At 36.9% G+C, this 23,942-nt stretch overlaps 1 protein-coding gene across 1 annotated transcript; it reads left to right on the top strand.

The window, feature by feature from the left end:
- Window positions 1-1,849: 1,849 nt before the first annotated feature.
- MYOZ3 (myozenin 3) lies at window positions 1,850-21,199 on the top strand. The gene is made up of 7 exons (XM_039340899.1): window positions 1,850-2,067; window positions 11,710-11,802; window positions 13,440-13,594; window positions 14,274-14,342; window positions 16,299-16,449; window positions 18,829-19,006; window positions 20,118-21,199. The coding sequence occupies exons 2-7, from the start codon at window positions 11,718-11,720 to the stop codon at window positions 20,287-20,289; spliced, it is 810 nt and encodes a 269-aa protein (XP_039196833.1). The 5' UTR covers window positions 1,850-2,067; window positions 11,710-11,717; the 3' UTR covers window positions 20,290-21,199.
- The last annotated feature ends 2,743 nt before the right edge of the window (window positions 21,200-23,942 follow it).

A 23,942-nucleotide genomic window follows, 5' to 3' on the forward strand; every position in this document is an offset into this window, starting at 1 on the left:
AGTCTGAAATACTTTGCATATTCAGTATTATCTTTTCACTGTTTGACAGAAATAAGAGGCGTTGGAAAAATATTCAATCTAATCCCCAGAAAAATGTATTTTTAATGTAGTTTTTATTATAGAACTATCACAGGAATTTGAAAAGTGACCCTACCCCTGGTCCGCTCCACTTCCAAATGGAATCTAGCTGGTTTTCATATATATATATTTCTTTCTTTTTTCCCTGGAATTAACCTGGATTTGAAAACAATCTCTAATAGATATTTTAAAATAGCTTGGGAAAAAGGTGATTTAAAATTTATATCTGACACTATTGTGGTATTTACATAACACATTGACCCACAATTGACAAATGGCATTTGAAAGTTCTATAAAACTAGCCTGTACACTCACTTTATAATGAATTGTGGAATTCCAGCAATTGAAACCAATAAAGTTGAGCATCTCAACTTTAGTAATTTTGAGTGGTGTGGAATTTCATGCTCTCTGAGGGATTCTGGGAGTTGAAGTCCACGCATCTCAACATTGCTAAGGTTGAGAAACCTTGGCCTACAGAATTTCACTTCGATAATAAATAACTAAATGCTTTCACTGTGTAATTCTGCACCAACTTAAACAGTGCATAGTACAAATGCTTCTGATTAAGGATCGGAAGCCACATCAATCTTATGAAGAGAATGGAGAACAGATCTGCCGGGTTCAAACATGTGATGAGAATAGCAGAGAATGTAGCCCAAAGACGAGTTCTCCGTTTATCTCTAATCCTTATGCAAGCCTCTGCTTCCTTCACAACAGCTGAAGGTTTTTCTTTCCCACATTCACTTTTGGCACAAAATAATAATCAAATGTGTTTAGTACAATCTCATAGTGATTATCTCCAAAGAGAAGGGTGTAAAAACATATGCTGGCAATCTGCTCCAAAGCAGTGAATAAAACTGTATGCATTTTTCAAAGTCTGGTTTTTTTTCCCCCAGATGGACAGTTTCCAGTCGGACTAATCAAAATAAATTTTCTTCCAAGCAGATTTTATGTGGTAACCAAAAAAAAAAAAAAAGAATGGAAGAAGCAGTGGGAACATATAGAAGGAATAAAAATTGAAGATGGTCTCACTTTGATCTCCCTTAAGATGTCAGGAATGATGGAAGCTAATTGCACACTCATAGACACACACATGGGAAGGGGGGCACAAAGCCTAGCCTGGACGCATCTTTAATTTAGAGAAATCTGTATGAAATTAATTCTCAGACATTCATATCCAGAAGGCAGGAGTCGAGGCTTGGAAAGACAAAAATAGGGCAGATCCATGCTGCTCCTACCTGCTCATTATTTGTTTATAAATCACCTAATCAAAGAAGAATATGTGCTTTATTATCTCTGTTTTAAAGAAAATACATAAAGAAAATAGGCAGTTTCAAAGAAAAATGTTCTGTATTTGTTAGGAAATTGGCAAGTCAGATTTTTTGTGCCATTGTCTGCCCAAGTACATTCTATGGCATTTATACATGCTTCTGTGGCTGCATCCTTTTATCTGAAAATGTTTGACTATATTCGATGTAAGCATTTGAGGGCAGGAATGGAATGGTGTTCATTTTGGACTTGTTGGTGAGCCTGTAGCTTTTCAGAGAGTTGAGAGAAACATGGTGATTTCTTAATACTTTCTGCACCTCCCACTTTCCTGTGAAAGCTATAGAACCTGTGGGCAGATGAAACCTAGGTGGCACCAGTTGTATACAGTAAAAGGACAGCTGGTTATCCCCTCCATACTTCACTTGGCCTCAGCACTTGCTGCTATTTGAGTTCCCAAAGGTTCTGCTCTGGGATGGACACACCCCCTTTCTCAGCCAGAAATAAATGTCTGATGTAACATGGATTAGAAGCTTGGTATCCCAGCTGGGCAAGATCAAAAAAGGCACAAGAGCAAGACTTGCAACAGCTGGAAAGCATTGGCTTGGAAAATTTCTTGGGTGAGAAAAAGGATTGAGAAAACTCACACAGGGCTCTAATCCTCACCTGGGAAGCACTCGGTCTGTCAAGGCTCTACGGTGGTCTGAATAAAAGCCTGAGCAGGTAGGGAGAACTTTTGTATCTTGCTTTGCAAGGCATTTATTTGTGGTGCGGCTGCTATGAGAAAACCGTGGAAGATTATGCCAGTCATTTGGAATACCAGTTTTATTTAGTACACATATTATTGAGGATTAAACAACCCAACAGGTGTGTCTCTCAGGGGGAATGGAGAAAGTCTTACAGAGGTTAAGAGTAGATCTTTAACAATTTAAGGAATTTCAACAGCCAGTGCTGGGAACAAGACTGGCTTTATCACAGTACATGAATGCGAAGGCTGATCCAAAGCCTGCAGATGTATTACATTTGCTTTTCCATGCCAAGGGTTGACCCTTTGTATGCAGAATTGTCCTCTGGCAAAACTTTGATCTGAGTCTGGGAATGTCAAATTGCCTGGCTCTAAGAATGTAAGACTCAGCATTAGAAAAGGGCTGCTAGGAAATCACCTGGAACATGGAAGCAGGAGCAGGTGAGATTGAGAAATTGTGCCTGCTGGGACACCTTGATAGAAAGCCCATTGATAAACACATATAATGTCCAAAAGAGCAGATGAGTATATATTAGGATTCCCTAAGTTCATCTAAAACTGATGGTTTCTTCAGTTTACTAAAGAAAGAAAGGAAAAACAAAACTCAGCTCAGTTTTGTCTGCAGTTCTGTCCATTTTCCCAGAAGACTTCTCCCAGGTAGTTATATAGATACATATATATATGGTTGAAGTCTTAACCGTCTTTTCTGACTCCAGCACTAAATTACTTCAGTTGCTATTGGAAGAATATTGCACGCCTCCCCCCCCCCCCCAGAGCAGCAGAAGAGGAAGTGTCTGCTCTTGAACCAAGCTGATGGTCGTTTGAAACCATGAAGTACATTGTTCGCTTCACTCAGAAATACCTGCTTAGGCAACTAAAGACTAAAACATTTTCTAGTTTCTTAACTTTCCTGCAAGTACACCTGTACAGGTTTTTGTGGCAACGAGACACACATAGACTGACCAAAATCTTGCCTAATTATGCACTGTTTGATTTCCATAAAAATATACCAGACATTCTAACTCTTAAGTAATGATAAAAAAAACCTGGCTTCATTAATCCAAGCAAGAAATGTGTGGCTTGAAGCAGAACATGCTAGAGTGACACTATACTCCCAAAATTAGGGATCTTGCGAGACAAACAAATATTCTTCCAACCAACCGATGCATCCATTTTTTATTTGTTTAAAATGGGTTCATAGATTTAGATAGATATAACATAAATTCAAGGACTTTTGTTCCTTACTTTCTACCAGAAAATGGTTCAAATATTCATATGAGATAAAAATTAAATATTTATTCATATATAAAATTTAGAAACCACCCATCTGATAATAATATGAGATAAATAAAGAAGAAGAGTGGAACAAGTGGAGAAAAAGAATTTTTGTATCTGGGGAGATAATAAACAGTTCTGCACAACGACAAATGCCAATTCTTCCTAAATTTTGACATGCAGGTTAGTGAGCATAAGTGGCATAAATTCAGGCTCAAAAACCTACACATAGAAATAAGCGCAAAATTTTTTTATCAGTCATTCTATAAGACCAAGAATAGGCACCCATGAGTGATATTTTAGATTAGGCTGATGGCATGTTTGAAAGTGATAGGAGCTGAGGTGGGTAGATAGATAGATAGATAGATAGATAGATAGATAGATAGATAGATAGATAGATAGATAGATAGATAGATAGATAGATAGATAGATAGATAGATTTTTCAATCCTTGAAAAATCAACTTTTCTCAAGTTCAGTTACAGTTACTCTTAATCTCCTGATTCTGGAGTTTTTGTGACTTTAGAACTCTGTGAGTTCTGAAATTGTTGCCTACATCCTTCACAATCTAAGGTCAGGAGTGCATCTCCAGTATTCTCAGGTCACCAGCTAAATATAGTGCTGGAAGATTTAAGGAAGGCTTTTGTGGGCAGAAAAAGACATGGAGTCCCATATGAAACCTTTTGCCAAGAGATGTAGCTCTGCCTGATAGAACTGCCCCATTCGAAAAGCTTAACCTTCAGCTTATGTTTTGACAACAAGTATCTTTGTTTACAGCTGAAGGTCCTCATCACAAGTTCTGTTCTTATCTGAGGAAGAACCTATGGATGTAAGACAGTTATTACTGAATGTTCATTGCAGTTCTAGAAGAAAGAAGTTATTCTAGCAATTTACTATCAATCAGTGGATAACTATAAGTCCACGTCAATCTTTTCCCCTCTGGCTAATACTAATAGCTCAGCTGACTTCAAAACATTCCATTCTCACAAAGACGATTTTGGATTTTCCAAATTACAGATGAAATATACATGATTCAGAACTTTTGTTTTAAATTCAGGAGAAAATCTGGCCAGTTCAGCCACAAGTATCAAGGACTCTGACCATTCCATGGGTGGGATTAAGCTGGTATTTGTATGGCTTGTGACAGGATGGCTTTACTTCACATTTTCTTCAGTGAGCTTTGCAGAATGGATTTGGTTCATTGGCTTTAGAACCTGGAGTTTTCCTATATGTTTGTTAAATGCTATATGTTTCATGCTATTAGCTTTTTTTTTTTTTTTTTTATAAAGAGCTGCCAGCCTTAATTGTCCTGAAGACTTTGGGCAGAATGGAAAAGAAAGAGAGAGAGAGAGAATAATACAATTTGGCTCAGGAATTCTACATATTCTCTGTGTGCAAAACCTGCTTTTACTAAGTTGTTCTAACAGGCAATTAAGATGTAATTGAAATAAGTGAAGAAATGTTAATTAACATCTTTGCCTTATGTTACTATCTTGGCTGAGCACCAGGAAGGGGTGTTAGTTAATGAATTATACTCTATATATTGAAAATCCAGAGTAGGAAGCAGATTTTTCTGATAAGATTTAATCAGTAAATATAATGAAATATTTTGCATATTATTTCACCACAATGCTTCATCCGTAATTCAGTTAACATTACTGGAGCCTTGCCATTACTTGCAGTTAAGGAACCCTCCACATACAAATTGAATTGAAAAGTCAAAGAAAGCTGAAAGCTTCTGAAATGTCAACTGGATTTATTTTAAAGAAAATATATTTAGAATGGGAAAACTGATTAAAACAGAGGCCCCCAACCTTTTGAGCACCAGGGCCCAGTTCCACGGAGAAATTTTTTTCCACGGACCAGAGGGGGCATGGTTTTGTGTGCTGCCTGCATCCAGTGAATGGGGCTTCACTTATTTGCACGGCCCAGTTGCCGGCATGCCACAGACTGGTGCTGGTCCACAGACCAGGGGTTGGGGAACCCTGGATTAAAATATACAATTATTTCTTTTTAAGTAGATATTTTATGGGATTACAGCCAGTTTGGGACAGTGGGAAAGGCACCAAATTAGAAGACAGTAAGTTTGAATCCCACTTAGGCATGATTTGGGATTAGTTATTCTGTCTTAGTCCTAGGAAGAAGGTAAAGGCAAATCACTTCCAAAAGCCTGCCAAGGAAATTACATGGATTTGTCCAGGTAATCATCAGCAGTCAAGACTGACTCAATGGCACCAAAACAAGTAAAAGCCCAACCATACTGGATAAAGACCTATGTCTTTTCAGTGTCTCCCAATATTTTATTCCTGATGCCTCTGTTACTAAATCCACTGTAAGAGTATTCTGAAGCTGGACAATCATTAGCATATCTAACAACTTATTTCAGCCTGGCTTCTCTGATACTTCCCTTTCAACACATCACCAGTAATGATGGCTGCCCTTTTTCAGGTTCTTTCAGATGACAATCCTTGCCACCTTCTAATTCTTCTGATTCCTTTTCAGACTGAAGTTCTGGTGCTTTATGAATGCTTCAGGAAATAGATATGTTATGGGCATGAACATACTGTTCACCATAACTATGGCATTATCCCACAAAAGAAAAGAAACTCAATGTTTATCCCTGGAGGCTCTGAAGCACCACTGTGTGCCTTTGAATCTGCATAGATCTAATGCCTTTGTGCGTATAGAGCTCATGGAGAAACAACAGACAATTGGCATTTGCCTTTTCTGGAGAATAGTTGTGAAACTGAGAACTATTAGCCAAACACCCAAGACAGGACAAGACAGGACAGGGCAGGATTACTTTATTGTGTATTATATCATATATATAATTTTAAAAGAGATTAAATTGTTGGCATCTTTTTTTCCTATTTTACTTGTATTTCCTCAGAGTTGGGGGTGACATTTGCAAAAACTGATGATTTTTCATGGATTCTAAGTCTTGTGGATTTTGAGAACCTGAACAGGGTTCTTGACGCCTCAGTCTTGCCACTTGTGGGTTGAAAACTGTCCCTCCTGGCAGCCATGATGAAGTGAGGACCCCACCATGTTAGACCATTTCTGCCTAGTGTTAAACCTTCCCTTCTTGGAGAAGATTTCATAGAAGGTTATGGGGTTTCAGCTACTAAAGACCTTGGAAACAGCTGATTATCTGGTTCCCTTGATTCAAGATTCAGAAAGCATGGGATGAAAATAATAGTTGCTCTAGTACAGGCATGTCAAACTCACGATGTTACGTGACGTCACACGACGTATCGCAACTTTCCCCCCATTTCTGGCAATGGGGTGGGCGCGGTTTCAGTATGATGCATCCGGCCCATGGGCCAGCAGTTTGACATATCTGCTCTAGTAGATGACATCTATTGTATTGAAAAATATTAAAAACTGTATTGTTCCAAAAGACCTTGGGTGGTTTAATGTTGTCTTCCTTGGCTCATTCTTAATTGTGTGGGTTTTTCTTTTGTTATGTGTGATAAATGTATTGAAGAGGATTATAATTGTTTTAATGTTTTATGAGATTAGAGTTTTTAAAATACTTACTGTGGATAATTTAAGGTTGTAATGCTGATGTTATTTTAGACTTACTTTGGATGTTTGTTTTAGTGTTGTTATGTTTGTTATACCATGAATCTTTTAATCCTGCTATAAGCCATCCTGACAGAGTTGGTGGCATATCAGCTTAAAATCAATCAATCAATCAATCAACCCAGGCCTGCTGCACACAGTTGAACCTTTACATGAGGCAACTGAGAAAGGTCATTCATCAGTTTGCAGTTGACATTTGCCCAGCAACCATATGGTGGTTATATGGCTACTCTGCTATTTTTGGTGTACTCTGTTTATAACAGCGGGTCTTCAATTTGTAAGGCCTCTTGGATTTGCAATTCCACTTAGATCAGAACAGTGACCAAAACTGTGGTCAGTTTTGTTGGTGCATAGATACAGCCCTTTGGGGAGTGGAAGTTACTCTACAGCAGTTACATGTCCTCATCACTTATATCTAGGGCTACCATTTGAAGATCACCCACATACTGAAATGGATGCAAAATGCAGACTCTACGCAGTTAAAGATGCTGAGCTTGTCAGCATCTGGACAGCTGATAGCTGGGTTTGAGATTGGAATGCTGCACAATAGGGTGAGCTCCTATTACTTGTCCCAGTTTCTGCCCACCTAGCAGTTCGAAAGCATGCAAATGTGAGTAGATTAATAGGCACCACTTCAGTGGAAAATTAACAGTGTTTCATGCGTCTTTGGAGTATAGCCATGTTGGCCATAAGACTGTGGGAAATGTCTTCAGACAATGCTGGCTCCCTCGGCCAAGAAACGGAGATAAGCACCACGCCCTAGAGTCGGACATGACTGCATAGGGAAACCTTTACCTTTATCTGCAACACTGCAACACACAAGTTCAGCAATGTTGGATCTATTTTGCTAGTTCTGCAGTGGCTTTGAATAGTGTCCAAGTATAACTCAATGTATCAGTCTGAAACTATAAAGGCCATCTCCTCAAATTTGACTCTGGCTGATCTGGCTGTTCTACTCATGAGGCTGCTGTGCTACCCTCCCTTTGGGAGGTAGAGGTAAAGACCTAACAATTGATTTCTATAATCCATAATCCACATATTAATTTTAGTTGATTTTCTCTTTTCCCAAAATATCCTCTTTTGCAAACATTGAGTTAATACAATTCTTATTATTTTGATAGATAACAATTAAATATATAATTTTTTCCCAATAGTCTTAAAAATAATAATCATATCAATATAATATTTCTTTTCTATCCAAGCATTCTGGTTGCCTTATCATAGATCCTGTTACAGTTCTTATTTTAATTTGTTTCTCCCACCAAATTCTAGATATTCTTACTGGTCAAGATTTTCTCAAAAATTAATTACATTTAAGAATTTAACTCTATTTTTCCATATAAACTATCTCACACCTTTACATTTCTTAAGGAATAGATAAAACAGTAGAAAAAAGAAACAAAAGCAAGAGTAAAGAAGCATAAAAAATAACATACTTAAAATATATATCCCTCCTAAGCTAATATGTATTTATTTCCTAAATTTCTTATTCTTTTTAACCATAATTAAAAATATGTTTAATCTTTAATCATTCCATTTAATACATCTAGTCATCTAGTCCTTTAACTCTTATTCAAAACATTTTTATCCATTATAATTTTCTTAAATTCAATCACATTTAAATATCTAAAACATTTCCTTTATCTAAGTCATTTCAACTTTTTTATATTACTCATATCAAAAAAGAAAACAAAAAAGGGAAAAAGCATATTTAGAGAATTCATCCCTCTTAGAGTACATATATATTCCAAAACTTTTCTATTTCTTTAACCATATTCAAACAAATGTTTCTTTTTTAAGTATTCTCTCTGGTAAGTCCCATCATCTATTTTCTTAGTTTCCATTTTAGTCTTTTTCTTTTGCCCAGTGTCTTTCTTAATCAACGTATTTTGCTGAATCAAAAGGTTTTTCCATACGTTTATAAATGTTGCTGTAGATATAAAAAAGTAAATCAGAAGAAGTTTCTTTGTACAGGACTTCTGCCTTTCCATGTTTTTTGAAAATCTTTTTCTTTTTCTTTCTCTCCACTTCTCTTATCATTTCCTTTCTCTCCGATGTTCCTGACACCTCTACAGTCCATTTTATCCAATCTGTTTTCTTGTCCTCAGATTTATTTTGTAGTCTTAAGGGATAAGTTGTTTTTTCCAATTCTTGTGAATTTTTTCCCACTAGGATTAAATTATGTTTCCTTGTTTTACTAAGTTCTATCTTTAAGTCTCTATTCTCAATTCTATATCCATTTATCTGTTTTGTCTGCTCCTTCTCTGTTGTTGTTTTCTGGGAATATTTTTGTTGTAGAGTTAACTTGGAAATAGATTGATTTATATTTTCAAAGTTGTTTTGGATTTCTTTGTGGTTTAAAGTCATTGTTGTTTGAATTAGTTGCAGTATACTATATATACTCCTGTGACGTATTTATGTTTTCTTGATATGTTCTTTCTACAAGTGTCTGATCCATGATAGCCAAGAAATTGAGTTTTCCTCTTCCTTTCTTTTCTCTGCAAATAGCTTTAGAGTCCCAATTAGATAGATATTTGTATTCCAAATAGTTCAAAAACGATTTTCCCCCTGAAATTTATAATTCTCTCTTTGTCTACAGCCCAGATTATTGTCTTTTTTGAGTCACAGCTGTTCTTTGTTGTTAAAGCTTTGAAGGTCACAGACACAGATTAGTTTTTCCCAGATTTTCCCAAGTCTTATATGAAAGTCATAGCTTTCATAGTCTTCATCTGCCACTAGGTGTCAGCAACTATTTTTCAATTTTCAAAATGAACAATTATCTTTAAAATGAGAGTATTAACCATTCAAACAATATTAGATTTATCCAGATTTGAGTTTTAAGTTTCAGGTTTTATATTTATTTTACTTCCATATATATTGATCCTCCATAAAAAGATTAATTCGTCACTTCCATTAGTATAAGGGTGGGGCGGAAATCCCCCTCCTTCCCTTTCAGAGGTATTTTGCTTCTTGGGGATCTTTTACAGGAAATTAAATGTAAAATAGAAAAGAGAAGATCGAATTCCTCACCCAGTTTCAAGTACGCTGTTTACTGTTGTGCTGGTTAGTGCTTTTGGACTTCAGTTGCTAGTAGCTTGGGCTGGTCGATGCAATATGGCCAGCCTTTCTCCTGTTGGGTTAAAAGGCTTTCCCCAAGTTGAACAGAATGGCTGCTGCCGTTCCAGAATCACTAGAGCACCCTTCTTTCTTTGTTGCCTCTCCGGGGCGACTTAGACCCATTTAGGGTCCCCTGGCAGGGCAAAATTAGCCCTGGGTGTGTAGACAATCCGCAAGCCCATGACCAGTTGCTACTGTGTAAAACTGGAAGTCCCTCGGTGCTTACTGATCTTATTTGATTTGCAAACTGCCTAGAGAAGGGCTCTTATGGTAATATCAAAATCGTGGGGAAAATTAAAAATGAATCCCTCTATTTTGTCTCCCTGTTGGCATAACAGCTACGGTAATTCCACAGCCCTGGCAACAGGCTGCTGCCATAGGAGTATCCCAGAAGCTGGAAGACAAGGAAAGCCACTTCAATAAGACCTTCCTTGGAATGCAAGGCAGCATTATGCTGCTACTTCTCTCTTAACAGTCTCAGCTTGAAATAGAGTATCTTTATGGATGAATATGATGCTATTGACACAAGAACAATCCAGGAACTATCACAATTGTAACAATCCAGTTGTTTGTATTATATCATGAGCAGTGGGCTCATCTTGGTCCCTTGCCTCTCCATTTGAAATTTGAAAATGTCAATTGTCAAAATCCATCACTTTTTTATTATTGTTCAGCTTTCCAAAGGTTCTGTACTTGGATTCCAACTCTGTTTTTCATTTGACAATGATATTCTCATTTATAAACTTTAAAAATGTGGTTTGCATGGAATTATAGTAAAATGTGCCTATGACTGGCTGGCTAATTGCAGTAAAAGAATCCGCACTAATGGTTCTGTATTAGGCTGGGTGGTGTTAAACAGTGGGTCCTGCAGAGATTTGTCTTTTGCCCAGTATCATTCAACATTTGGATTTATTAGCTGCATAATGGAGTTGATGGACTACTTATCAAATGTGCAGATGACACAGAGTTGAGAGGTATGATGATCGAATGAGATTGCTATCTATCTGGGGCGGCTGGAAGAAGTTGAGAAGTGGATGTCTTTCAATAAGGAGAAATGTAAAGTATTATCTTTAAGGAGCAAAGAATGTAGCTCATTTTTCAAGATGGTTTAGAAACATGACATTGGCAATGATCACTAAGAGCAGTTAGCAGGACTAATTAAATTCTGAGCTGTATTAGGTCAAATAGTGTACCAAAGACATGCAAAATCCTTATTTCCATCTAGGCACTATTTGTATCTTTTCCGAGTAGAATTAGTTTACTGGCAAGCTTTATTTATCAGATTTCTATACCCAGGGCTTTTTTTTTGTCATAGAACGCACCAGAACAGAGTTCCAGCACCTTTTTTCGATGGATTTTCCAGAGTTGCCTTGAACAAAATCCTACTCTTTTAGATACACTAAAAATTAAAGGGTTTTTTTTTTTCAAATACAAAGGTAAACCTTGTTTGGTAGGCAAGACTATGATGTGTGTGAGTTCCAGCACTTTTTTTTTTTTTTTTTACAAAAAAAGCACTGTTATACCTATTTGTATTTCTACTTTTGCTGACAAGCTTTAGCACTGGAAACAAATGCAGGCAACAGAAAAGTAGCTGGGTGTGCAAAGACTGATCAAATCTTGCTTTTCTTCTTGCTTTTCTTGCAGCTGAAAATATGTTTCCCCTTCCACGCTTGAACTTCAAAAGCGAGCAGTATGAACCAATTCAAGCCATTGTGAAAGCGATTCACGGAGAAGAGGGTAAAGCAACTTTGACTGCCATCATTTTCCAGATTATTCCTAGATAATAGGCTTCCCTGGCGTTTTAGATCGCTGCAGGCCCTTAGAAAGCTGACAATGTGAATGACACAGATGAAAGTGTGAAGGTTTCAGATCCTAACATAGAATGGAAGAAGCAGGCCTTTTGAGAATGTACCTGCTTATGAATGTACTCTACTCAGTAGAATGTGTTGTGAAATTTGGGCAATTGCTAATTAATGCCCACCTTCAATAGACCCAAGGATGGCCTAATTGCAGATGTTCAGAGATACTCTTGTAAAAGGCAGCTGGTAAGAGAGATTTGCACTCACCAGTGACAAACATTTAGGGAGAATCTTCCCTTGCTTGTCATGGTTCTGCCTTAGCCAATATACATCTGGTTGAGATAAATTTGTCTACACTAGAGTGTGCCTGCAAAGCCGTTCCTGCCCATAATATGTCCTTTCTCTGTCAACATGGAGTATCAGCCAGATATTCAGGAAAATTGGTATATCTGATACCAATCAGCCTTTACAGGTAGTCTTCAATTTATGACCACAATTGAGCCCAAAATTTCTGTTGCTAAATGAAACATTTGTTAAACGAGTTTTGCCCCATTTTATGACCTTTCTTGCCACAATTGTTAACTGAATCACTGCCGTGTTTAAATAACTAACACGGTCGTTAAGTGAATCTGGCTTCCCCACTGCCTTTGCTTGTCAGAAGGTCGCAAAAGGGCATCATAAGACACCCCCCCCCTCAGGACATTGCAACCGTCATAAATATAAATCAGTTACCAAGCATCCAAATTTTGATCATGTGACCATGGGGATGCTGCAACGGTCGTAAGAGTGAAAAACAGTCATTAGTCACTTTTTTTCAGTGCCGTTTGAACAGTCACTAAATGAATTGTTGTAAGTCGAAGACTACTTGTATTGTGCAAAGCCTATTGCTAGGAAAGCCTTAAGGAATATTTGTTCTTGTGCCATCAGAGATGTGCCCATGTGTTGTTGTTTTTTTAAATTGATCACATCCTCAGCTACAAAAAACAAGGATCCTTCTAGGGAACAAACATACAGTGAACAACAAGGAAACGTGCAGAGAATTATGCTGAATATTTCTTGTTGCAAAAACTTCCATCCCTAGTTATAGTAGGGCTAATTCCTATACAGACTGTAACCTATTAAGCATTCTTGATTACAGTCTTTTTGATTAAATGTGCAGAGAATGGCAAAGGGTGAAACAAATGCATCCCTATTAGAAAAGAAGAAATAGGGGTGACATGATAGCAGTATTCCAGTGTTTGAAGGGCTGCCACAAAGAAGAGGGGGTCAAACTATTCTCCAAAGCATCAGTTGGAAACTGATCAAAGAAAGAATCAGTTTGGAATTAAGGAGGAACTTCCTAACAGTGAGGACAGTTAACCAGTGAAACAGCCTGCCTCCAGAAATCGCGGGTGATCCATCACTGGAGGTTTTTAAGAAGACTGGATAGCCACTTATCTGAGATGGTATAGGTTCTCCTGCTTAAGCAGGGGGCTGGACTAGAAGACCTCTATTTTATTCTATTCTATTCTATTCTATTCTATTCTATTCTATTCTATTCTATTCTATTCTATATATATTGCTTTGTGTCTTCAGCTCCAGCGTTAGACTTGGGAAAGAAGGTTAGCACTCCTCAAGATCTGATGATGGAGGAGTTGTCCCTGTCCGTAAACAGGGGATCGAGACTGTATCAACAAAGGCAGAAGAGAGTGCAGCGTTTTGTGCTGGAGAATCCTACAGGCCACAGAGTTGTAAGTCATATTAGAGTCCTAGGAAAAAATTCTTAACGAGATGTCAGTTGGGAACAAAAACAGGAAGTGGCAAAGCAGGTGTCCCACTCAAAGCTGATCAAATCAACATTTATTTTCACTTCTGATGGAGTAATTTAATCTTGTTTCTAAATACAAGAGCCTGGATCTTTCCCATCTTGAAGCAGCTGGGATAGACTTGTAAGTGGCAGACCAATGCAAACCATAGTCATTGCTTGGCTTGAAGCATAGGTCTCGGGGTTAGGTTTAATTACTTGATAGATTACTAGGTTAGAGTAAATCCATTTAGATAGGAGTAGAAACTCCTTGAGAAATTCTTCTGGCATAAAGAACTGTAATTAAGCTTAAATTACTAGCTACTGATTAATTATCTATCCATCTACTGTATCCCTCTGCATACAAATAATATGCATGGAAGAAATTATTCCGTCTCCCATATAGTTTACTAAACTAATATCAATTTAATGTTACGGGAATGCCCACAGACCTCCGTAGACCTTAGATGTCTGCACTATACATTCTACTAGTTTGCAAGCTTCAATATATTTAATTGACAAGCTTTTATTCAGATTATTAGCAAACCCATGTATGCTTTCTGGTTTCAGGTCTTCTCTCTGGTTCTTCCTGTTCAAATACGATATTCTTTGCTTTCTCTTTCTAGGCCTCAAGCACGACAAGTGGAGGTTCACACCCAGAATACAATGGAGTGGAAACAACCAAAGGATGGAAGGTATGCTTAGTTACTTGATCAGAATCTGGGAGAGTGTCATATAGTTGGCCTGGAGTTTAGTGGCTTAAGAGTTTCCCTCTGTGGGAGTGCTCTTTTTGCCTGGATGCCATTTTTGGTTAAAACTAATGAGTTTGAATGATCTTTCCAAGTTAATATTTCAGTATTAATGGAAATAAGGTAATCATGTGTAAATGTATGCATTAGAACATACCTGAAGCAAAATCCAATTTCACACCAGAGTATACTTGCATACACAGCCTAACACTTCCAGCCTTGCCCCAGATTTGTTCTGATGCATCAGTCAGGAGCAAATTTCATTAGCAAAAGGAACTAATTGTCTATATTCCTATCATCCCTTTTCCAAATTTCCTTTCTTTTAGTTGTCTTCATAAAAATAAATGTAACATGCTAAATTCAGTACTGCCAGGGTGAAAATTCTGCCGAACTCAACAACTATTTGTAGCTTTCTTCTAATAGAGTCAAACCTCGTAGGCCAGGGGTTTCAAACTGTTGGCCCGCCAGCCAGTTGCATCATATGGAGGCCGCGCCCATCCCAGCTCCAACAATGCAAAAAAAGTCAAGATATGTTGTGACACGTCATGTGACATGGCGAGTTTGACATCCGTGTCTTAGGCTATGCTCTATATTTGTCCAAAATGGTATAGGGTTTCCTGTCTGAGCAGGGGGTTGGACTAGATGACCTCCAAGGTCCCTTCCAACATTATTATTATCATCATCATCATCATCATCATCATCATCATTATTTCCTTTTCCCATGGAATCCTGGCAACTATGGTGACAGAGCTTTCTAAGGCTACGCTGATCACTGGGGTGGGGTGAGGATGGTGGCTGCAAAAAAAATGGTGCCACATGACTCCTCTTGCTATTGATAGGTTTAGTAAGGAGTTTTGGCAATTTTCCCTTTTAATAAACTGATATATTTCAGGGTTTTTGTGACAGTTGTCACAAAATAGCAGGATCCTTTGATTTCACCAACTGCAGTCAGAAAGGACTTAAAGAGACATCAAAAAGGGCTTCAGATTGTCCACTCCTGTAAGGTGGAATGATTACCAGACTACAGTGCACCAGAAGACTCTTTGAAGGAAGCTATTATGGTATTGCCTGACCTACTTCATAGATGAATCTCCTCTATTGCAAATTCTATCAATAGCATTTTTAGGCATCTTCCCCATTGGTAGTAATCCAAGTTAGTTCAAAAATTTGTAATCACTTAGACAGCATTCTCACCAGGCATTCAAGTCATATGCTCATATATAGTGTGATACACTAAATGTTTAAGTTACAGTAATTACCGTATGTCTCTATTTGCATATGTCTATATACTTGAGCATATGCACATTTTATACAAATTGGTGTCTTTTTTAAATCATACTGTTTGCTATTTTGGAAATGTGCAAGTGATCACTTTAGAAACCATGATAGATAGATAGATAGATAGATAGATAGATAGATAGATAGATAGATAGATAGATAGATAGATAGATAGATAGATAGATAGATAGACAGACAGATATAGATATAGATATAGATATAGATATAGATATAGATATAGATATAGATATAGATATAGATATAGATATAGATCCTTTAACAATATTGTTTCCCTAGCAGGAAGTATGTGAAATTAGTCTTGTTGTTGTTGTTGTTGTTGTTATTTGCAAATCAAGTCAAATCTGGACAATGAGAAGAGAATAATAAACTGAATATTAACTGCTGATATTTTGGGGAAAATGTTTGTGTATTATGGCAATGGATGAAATTATCTTTCCACGTGGGGGAGAATGGTCTAAACACAGTTTTACTGATCACATTGCCTCAAAAAATCTTTTCTCTTACCTACATTTTTCCATTGCTTCTAGACAATCTAGTTCTAATTGGGTATTTTGACTAATAGAAAATATTTGCCACTTATGCTTACTCTCCTTTGTCTGCTAGTCTGCTCACTCCACAGAGGGCAAAGAGAACTATCAGAATGACATACATCTCATGGAGGTTTCTGGAAAGAGAGTGCCTCCCCAAGTACCACAAAAAACAGGCAAAGTCTTGAGGATGAGCAAAGCTCTGAACCCCAGTGCAATTGCTCCAGGTAAGAAGCTCTTTGCTACTCCAAGCCATCCCTAACATCAAAAAAAAAAGAGAGAGAGAGAGAGAGAGAAAGCTTGCTGGACTTGACTCATAGACTTCTTAGACTGAGGCAATACCCACACATTGCATTTGCTGACTTAGAATACTTAGACGTTGATTGTTTCTGTATGAAACCAAGTTGGAAAATGCTACACTAGTCCATCATAAACTTAAAAACAAAAGGATAAATTGTGAGTAGCAGTAGTGGAGGAAGGGGCATAAGTGTCCAAATAATCGTGAAAGGGCTCACGTGAAGTATATTTTTATATAATATTTTATTAGTTTTCTAATTTTACAATTAAACATTTAAAAAGCAACATGGTGGCTGGGTAGTCAATAATTCAATAACATACATAAATCTTTAGCACAAATCTCAAGTTACAACATCAAATATTTCCTCTCTTTTCCCCTTAGTATCTACTATCTCATATTGAGCTAATATAGTTTTTATTGTTATCAACTAAGTAAAATCATATTTGTTACATTTATCAATAGTTTTTAGCTTATACATATCTTAATTGTGCTTGCATTCAATCCTTATATACAATCAATGTCCTGTTATTGCTTTTTTCCCAGGCTTTAATTTCCCCTCAATATTCAAGTTAACATTTAGTATATTATAATTTACAAGCTTTAGGCAACCAGAGTTTCTCTTATCTCAACTTCTAAATTTTTCCCTTTTTATAACAAAATCTAAAATTCTAAATACACATCTTGTCTATTTGCATATAATCTTATTCTATTTTCTAAAGGTTATCTATTTTTCACCATATTAAACCAAAAGTCTATTAATTTTATTACAATCTTACCTATTCAATTATAATGTTACTTTAGTTTCTAAAAAATATCTATTTTCCACCATATTCAACCCACTAATCAATAGTATAAAATCCCCTCTACTAGATCAAAACCCTAATTTCTTTCAGCCTTACTCTCGCTTTTTTCCAACTAACCTTCCATGTCAGTACTTTTGCATCCTCAAGTAGTTCTCCCTCTATTATTATATGTATTATTTGAAATAAGAAAGACCATTTAATTACAGGGTTTTTTGGATGGACTAGCTCAATTGTATTCATTTAATCTCCTCCCTATTACTCCAATTTCCCACGTGAAGTATATTATCTTTACCTTATTGTTCATACTGATTATAGTACCATCATGGGGAGGTGTGTATTATTTACATTATGCGCTACTGTTTATTAGCAGCAAAGAGTGACTTACTTAAATGTGATCAGCCAGGAAAGACAACTGAGGGAACACATCCTTTTCTTAACAGTAGATAATTTGATGGGGAGTATAAAGAGTTGCCTGTGCTCAAAAACATAAAGACAGATTGGATAGTTCTTCATTTCCTTGACACTTTCATTTAATGTAGTTCTTGTTGTTGTTGAATAAGTAGGAAGGCAGGTTGATTTTGATGGAGAGAGATCCAATAACGTCCTTTTTATTTATTTTATACATACATACATACATACATACATACACACATAAACATATATCAACATTAAGACAGGAACATCTCAGGAGAAAGACGTAAGATGATGTGTTTCTCTTTCTCCCAATAAGGGCTACTGTAAACACCCCTAAAGTGCCCTTAAGTTTTCCTTATCATCTGTTCTTAAATGTCTCTATGATTATTGTCCCATCATAGAATTTCTTAGCATGATGAAGGGATACTACATTTCCAGCATTTATCTCAACAATACTGAAGTACATCCCTCATCATCCTCATAGTCCTGTCCTGATTCATCTCCAGTATAATCAGGGAGCATTTTAAAAATCAAAATGGAGCAGAGGATTGTCCATCCATAGTTGACACATCATGATTGCATTCAGTTAAAATAATCCAAATACCACAATCCCTTGGAGTACATATGGAAAACATAGATTAGGAAATTAAAGAGCAACTTTTTTTTAATAAAATCAAGCCTTATCTTTAACTGTAAAGAAGCCAAGGATTATTCTCCTTCTGATACATTTACCCATTGGAGACAATGAATGAAGGGCAGAAGTACAAAGGAATGACAGCCATTGACTACCTTTTGGTAGCAGTTGAGGGTGGACTCATAAATACATACTGTAGTGCCAAAGTACTCAAGAAACTGCAAACTGCAACAATTGTCATTGATAACAAGGTTGAAGGAGCACGAAACTGAAGAGGCATTCTAGAAGCAGGACATGTTGCTGATGAAGATTTCCTACAACTTGGAACCAACAAAACCTATTTTTCTCTATCACATGTGCTAGCTTTTTCCAGAAATAACCAATTTGAAACCCATCATTGAAGTTTTGGTGTCACATTAAATAAAACAGTTGTTTTATTGGACAATCCTTATTGCAGGCTATTCTGGACCACTTAAAGAAGTTCCACCAGAGAAATTTAACCGAACTGCAATCCCCAAAGGTTATCAATCTCCCTGGCGGGAATTCTTCTGCAATGCTGATTACCAGGTAGATGTAAAAAACCATTTGCCTGAGCCGAGAAAAGTGAATAATTTGGACCTTAGGAATTTCAATAGGTAAGAAGGCTTGTTCTGGGTTTTTTTTTTTTTTTTTTGCATAAACTCTATCGATGATAATCAGGTTGTTTACCCCTTTCCTATAAGACGTGATGTGCATATTTTCAAATATTAGTTCTTTAAATAATGGTAGAAAATATATATCCTTCCAGAAGCTGCTCACTTGCATGCTTCATTATGGACTACACTGTATGTTAAGGCTGCTATGGGTATAGCTCATCAACATCAACTTCGTAGTTGCTGGATTTTACAAGAGCAGATTCTTTGTTTTTCTGAGAGTCTGCTCAGCACAGAAGCCAGAGCATTTAACACTCTGACTCAATGAGAGGACTTTATGGCCAGTGAACCTTGCAGGAAGAGGAGTTTCTAGGAACATTAATGACCTGGACTGATAGGGAGTTTGGTACCGTGGAAGATCACACTGAACACCAGATTCCCCCGAGTAGCAAGAATGACATCAGGAAGCAGAAGATGCCTGAAATAGTATTTACGCAACCCAGATTTGAAAATACTCCCTTGTTCATCCGTGTAATATACACTGTGTTATTTCACTACAGAATTAAATAGCTGTTTTGCTGGATGAGGTCAAAATAAGATTTTGACAATAGACTCAGTATTCTGGGATGACTATTGGTCAAGAACAATGCATCATTTGTTTTGTGATCATGTACAAGCATACATGCATAAACCCACACCCACACACCAGTGTACGTTGCAGAAAACACATTGGCTGTAATACAGTACACACAAATGGTTCAAAAAAAAAATGTGTTTGCATTTCACATCAAGCACTTCATTTGCTTATCTGCGAAACGGATAAGAAGCTCACAAAACAAATCTGGCATTTGAAATTAGGAAACTGAAATGGAACATGCCTGTGGTCAATTTTGTAGCCCTAATACAAACACACTGCAATGAAACTTGCTTGTCCAGAACATTTTAACTATTGACTAGCAAACCATGAGGAACTTTTAAATTGTGGCTTAATTCACTAATGGCTAGCTGCATTTGACACTTGCAGATTATGTCGTATCAGCAGTAAAATATTTTCCCCACTTATGTTTCAATGCTTTGTTTGCCAACAGTCTTGAACTTCTCATCCTCCTTATAGGACTCCTACACCATTTGGTGGGCCGTTACTGATTGATGGGTTCCCTGGGTTTGATGTAGTTGTGCCTCCTACAGATGCCATGAATGATGTGATGCTACTTTCAAACAGACCCAGCTTCAACAGAACACCTCAAGGATGGATACAGGTTATGCCTGAATCAGAGGATCTGTAGAGACTGTCTCATAGTTGTATCTCTTATCCCAAGATCAATACCTGCTTGATGCCCAGTTATTAACAAATAATTGCCAGAAGAGAAATTTTTAACATAAAACAGACAAATCTCACACCATGTAAGTAAAAATAGCAGCTTTGGCTTATTGCTTATTGTTAAATGCTCCTGCCTGGTGCCATTTTGACTACAAGCTGTAACAAATCATGTATTCACAGTAGGATGATTGCTTAAAACAGAGATCTTCAAATTTGGCCCTTTTATGACTTGTGGACTTCAACTCCCAGAATTCCTCAGCTAGTGTGCCTGGCTGAGGAATTCTGGGAGTTGAAGTCCACAAGTCATAAAAGGGCCACGTTTGAAGATCCTGGCTTAAAACATTGAAACAAGGAGTGAAAGGAATTATTAAATCCAAACAGCAAAAAAAAAAAACAAAAAAAAACATTTTTTTTAAATGAACATAAATCTAGGGATACGAGAAGATATAGTAGTGTAAAGTAGTGCAAGGCATATAAAGCCTGTATCTGATTGTATCTGTCCTATCAGATCCAGCAGAAGAGGCAAGCTACAGGCCCCTATTTGCATACTATCTGGAAAGACCCAGGAACAGAGCTTTTCTCTCTAAACATCCCCCCAGAGATTAGATTTGCCCCAACATTGGTGGCCTTTCATATAGCTTTCATGTCCTGGTTATTCCATCAGGCATAAGGATTGGAATATATGACAGAGCCTGTAGAATGGATCTAATGATGGCAAAACAATTTTTTTTTAACCTTGCTGCCCTTTACAGATTTATTGAGGTGTTATTTTTTATTTTGTGATCTGCTGGTTGCTACTCAGATCCATTTCATTAGATGGGTAGCCATCTAAATTGAAATTAAATTTTAAATAAAATAAAGCAGGTTAAAATGAACTGGGCTTCATGTTGTTGTTGTTATTTTGAAACAAATGATAGGTCAGATGTGGATTTATGTTTATGTCTGGTTTGTCTCTAATTAAATACCCAGAATTTTTTGAAAGAGATCAAAGCAAGATGTTGTAAAAGTTGCTAGAAATTTTTTTTAAAAAATCACATCTATTACAACTCTGATTTTCTTATGTTGGAAGCCGTTTTCAGAAGTTTGTTTTCAATAACCTAGATAATGATACAGGTCCAGTTTTTAACAAAAGATTACTAGAAGTTTTCTAGAAGAAGACAGAGAACTGGGGGCACAGTAAGAGATTATATCAATATCATTGTTAAATGAAATTCATATTCCTATTAGCTCTTGCGGGTTACATTGTCTCCTCTTATTTTTGTGAAGTTATATTTATTAAAAAGAATTAGGAAATCCATCAATGAAAATATTAATAAAATTGAGAAAAGTGAATGAGTTGATGAGATACTGCAATATAGTATCCAGAAACTAAAACTTATGGGGAAAGGGGGAGATTTTTTTAAACAACAGCTTTATCAATGATAGTCTTTGTAGGGTCCTGATAAGTAATTTGGATTTTGACTAGTCTGTGCTCTTGTACTCTTTCTGTATGCCTATGTGGAGACTATTAAGCATATTGACAAAGCTGGAGAGGTCTACTTGCCAGAACTTGGAACCAAAGAGTTTGTGCAAACAATAGAGAGCCTCATTCAATTATCTACTTTCATGAATACATTTTCCTTCATGACTGAATTTATTCAGCTGTGTCAAAGAATTGGATTGCATAATTTATTTAATTTGCTGGTATTTATTGGTTAACAAACTTTGCATTGTTAGAAGTAAGGTCTTCATCCTGGTTCATCCAAGCCGGGAATAAATAAGTAAACATGGCGACTGCTTTGGGAAGAAGGTTACAGTTTATTGCAGAAAGATGGTTCTTCAGGAAAGTGCAGAGGAGAGAAGGAGAAGAGGGAGATTGAGCACATGGGCAGTAGGTTTTATACCCCCCCTAGCCTTTTGTTTGGAATAGTTTCCTGTTCCTGTGGCATGAACCTTGAGGCTGTTTCTGAGTGTTTGTCTAGGCCTTGATATCTGTGGTTTAATTCTATTATCATATCCTGCTTCCCAGGTGATGGGGCTGACTCCTAGAGTTTGGGTGGGGTATGCAGATCTTCTCTTTTGTCTTCTTGATTGCTCTGGCTTCAACTTTCTGATGGTTTTACATTTGCATTTGTATGGGCCTAGCTCTTGCTTGGGGCAGAGAGATAGATTTAGGGCCAGGTTTGGTTTTAAAAAGTCCTTTTGAGGAAAAATATATTTTTCTGCCCTTTTTAATATTTCTTCTCTGGGCTAACTTTCATCACTTTGCAGTTTTGAAAGGAGCAACAGTGACATTTAGTTCCTTAATGGAAACCGAAATGTCAGCTCCTATTAAAGGAACACTGCAGCCACTTAGAACACTCAAGGAATGCCTTCCCATGTGTTCCAAAAGAGCAACGGGGCATTTAAAAAGGACTCCATTCAGCATTAAAAACATCTTTTCCCACGATGAGAATTTCTATTGTGTGCTCCCCCTTTTCCCCCCTCCCATAACACAAATTTGCTCTGAGGATCTCCCAAACTTCAAAGCAGATTTGAACTATATGCAAAGGGGTCATTAAGATTGGCTCCACTGGCACTTTGGCAATGAAATATCAGAAACACAGAGGTTCTTACCAACCATTAACAATTTTTTTTTTGTTTTCAGTAAACAACTGTCCACTTTTTAGCCTGGTTAAGTATATATCATATTTATATATTAGAGAAATAAAGTGATCTATTTTAAATGCATTTTGCTTTGAGTTTTTTGTTTCGGTTAAGTAATGTTATTTTTCCAAAAAAGAGAAATTATTCGTGATATGAAGGTAAAACTAATAAAAAGACACCTCATCCTCATCATAATTAATGGCAAACTTCAAAGGCTATTTTAGCACCCCAACCATTCTATTGTGGCTACAATTTTTAGACAGCTATGGTCACAATAATTTGCTAAAAATTTTACTTCCCACATTTGTAACCTCTCACACTCATGGGACTCTTGTGGCACTTTACATATCTAAGGTGCTACAAGACTTATATAACAGAGTAACCTTTTTCCTAATTATGTAATTCAGATGGATTATCAAATGCAGTGGTTCAATACTGCTATCTCTGTATTCAAGGCAGATGCTTGGACACACCTGCCTAGATTATAAACTTTGATTTTAATATTCTGCTTTCTTAAATCTATTGCTGTAGGTCAGTGTTTCCCAAACTTGACAATTTTAAGGCATGTGGACTTCAACTCCCAGTTGAAGTCCTCATGCCTTAAAATTGTCAAGTTTGGGAAACACTGCTGTAGGTTGTTCATGGATATTAATATAGTGTGGTTTTTAAGTGATTTAAAAGTCATGATCAGCAGTATCCACTGGAGGATTTGGGGATGGGGGGGGAGGCAGGACTTTAAAAAAAAAGGCAAAGCAACAGGAGCAGCATCACATTGCTCCTGCTCTTTTTGTCCACGCAATGATAAGACTAGTGTCACAATGTCACTTCTGCCATCTTGCTTTATTGACATGCCCCTTTTTCCAGACAAAACTGGAAAAGCAGTCTAATATGAGGCATGCCTAAGTTCAAGTATAGCATTTTAATATTGGTGCTTGAGCTATGTTTAATTATTAAAAATGGCTGGGAAGAAAGTCAATATTTTATGCAATTCAT

This window comes from Crotalus tigris, unplaced genomic scaffold (genome assembly GCF_016545835.1).
Source record: "Crotalus tigris isolate CLP2741 ecotype Arizona unplaced genomic scaffold, ASM1654583v1 scf7180000017754.2947050, whole genome shotgun sequence".
NCBI lineage: Eukaryota > Metazoa > Chordata > Lepidosauria > Squamata > Viperidae > Crotalus > Crotalus tigris.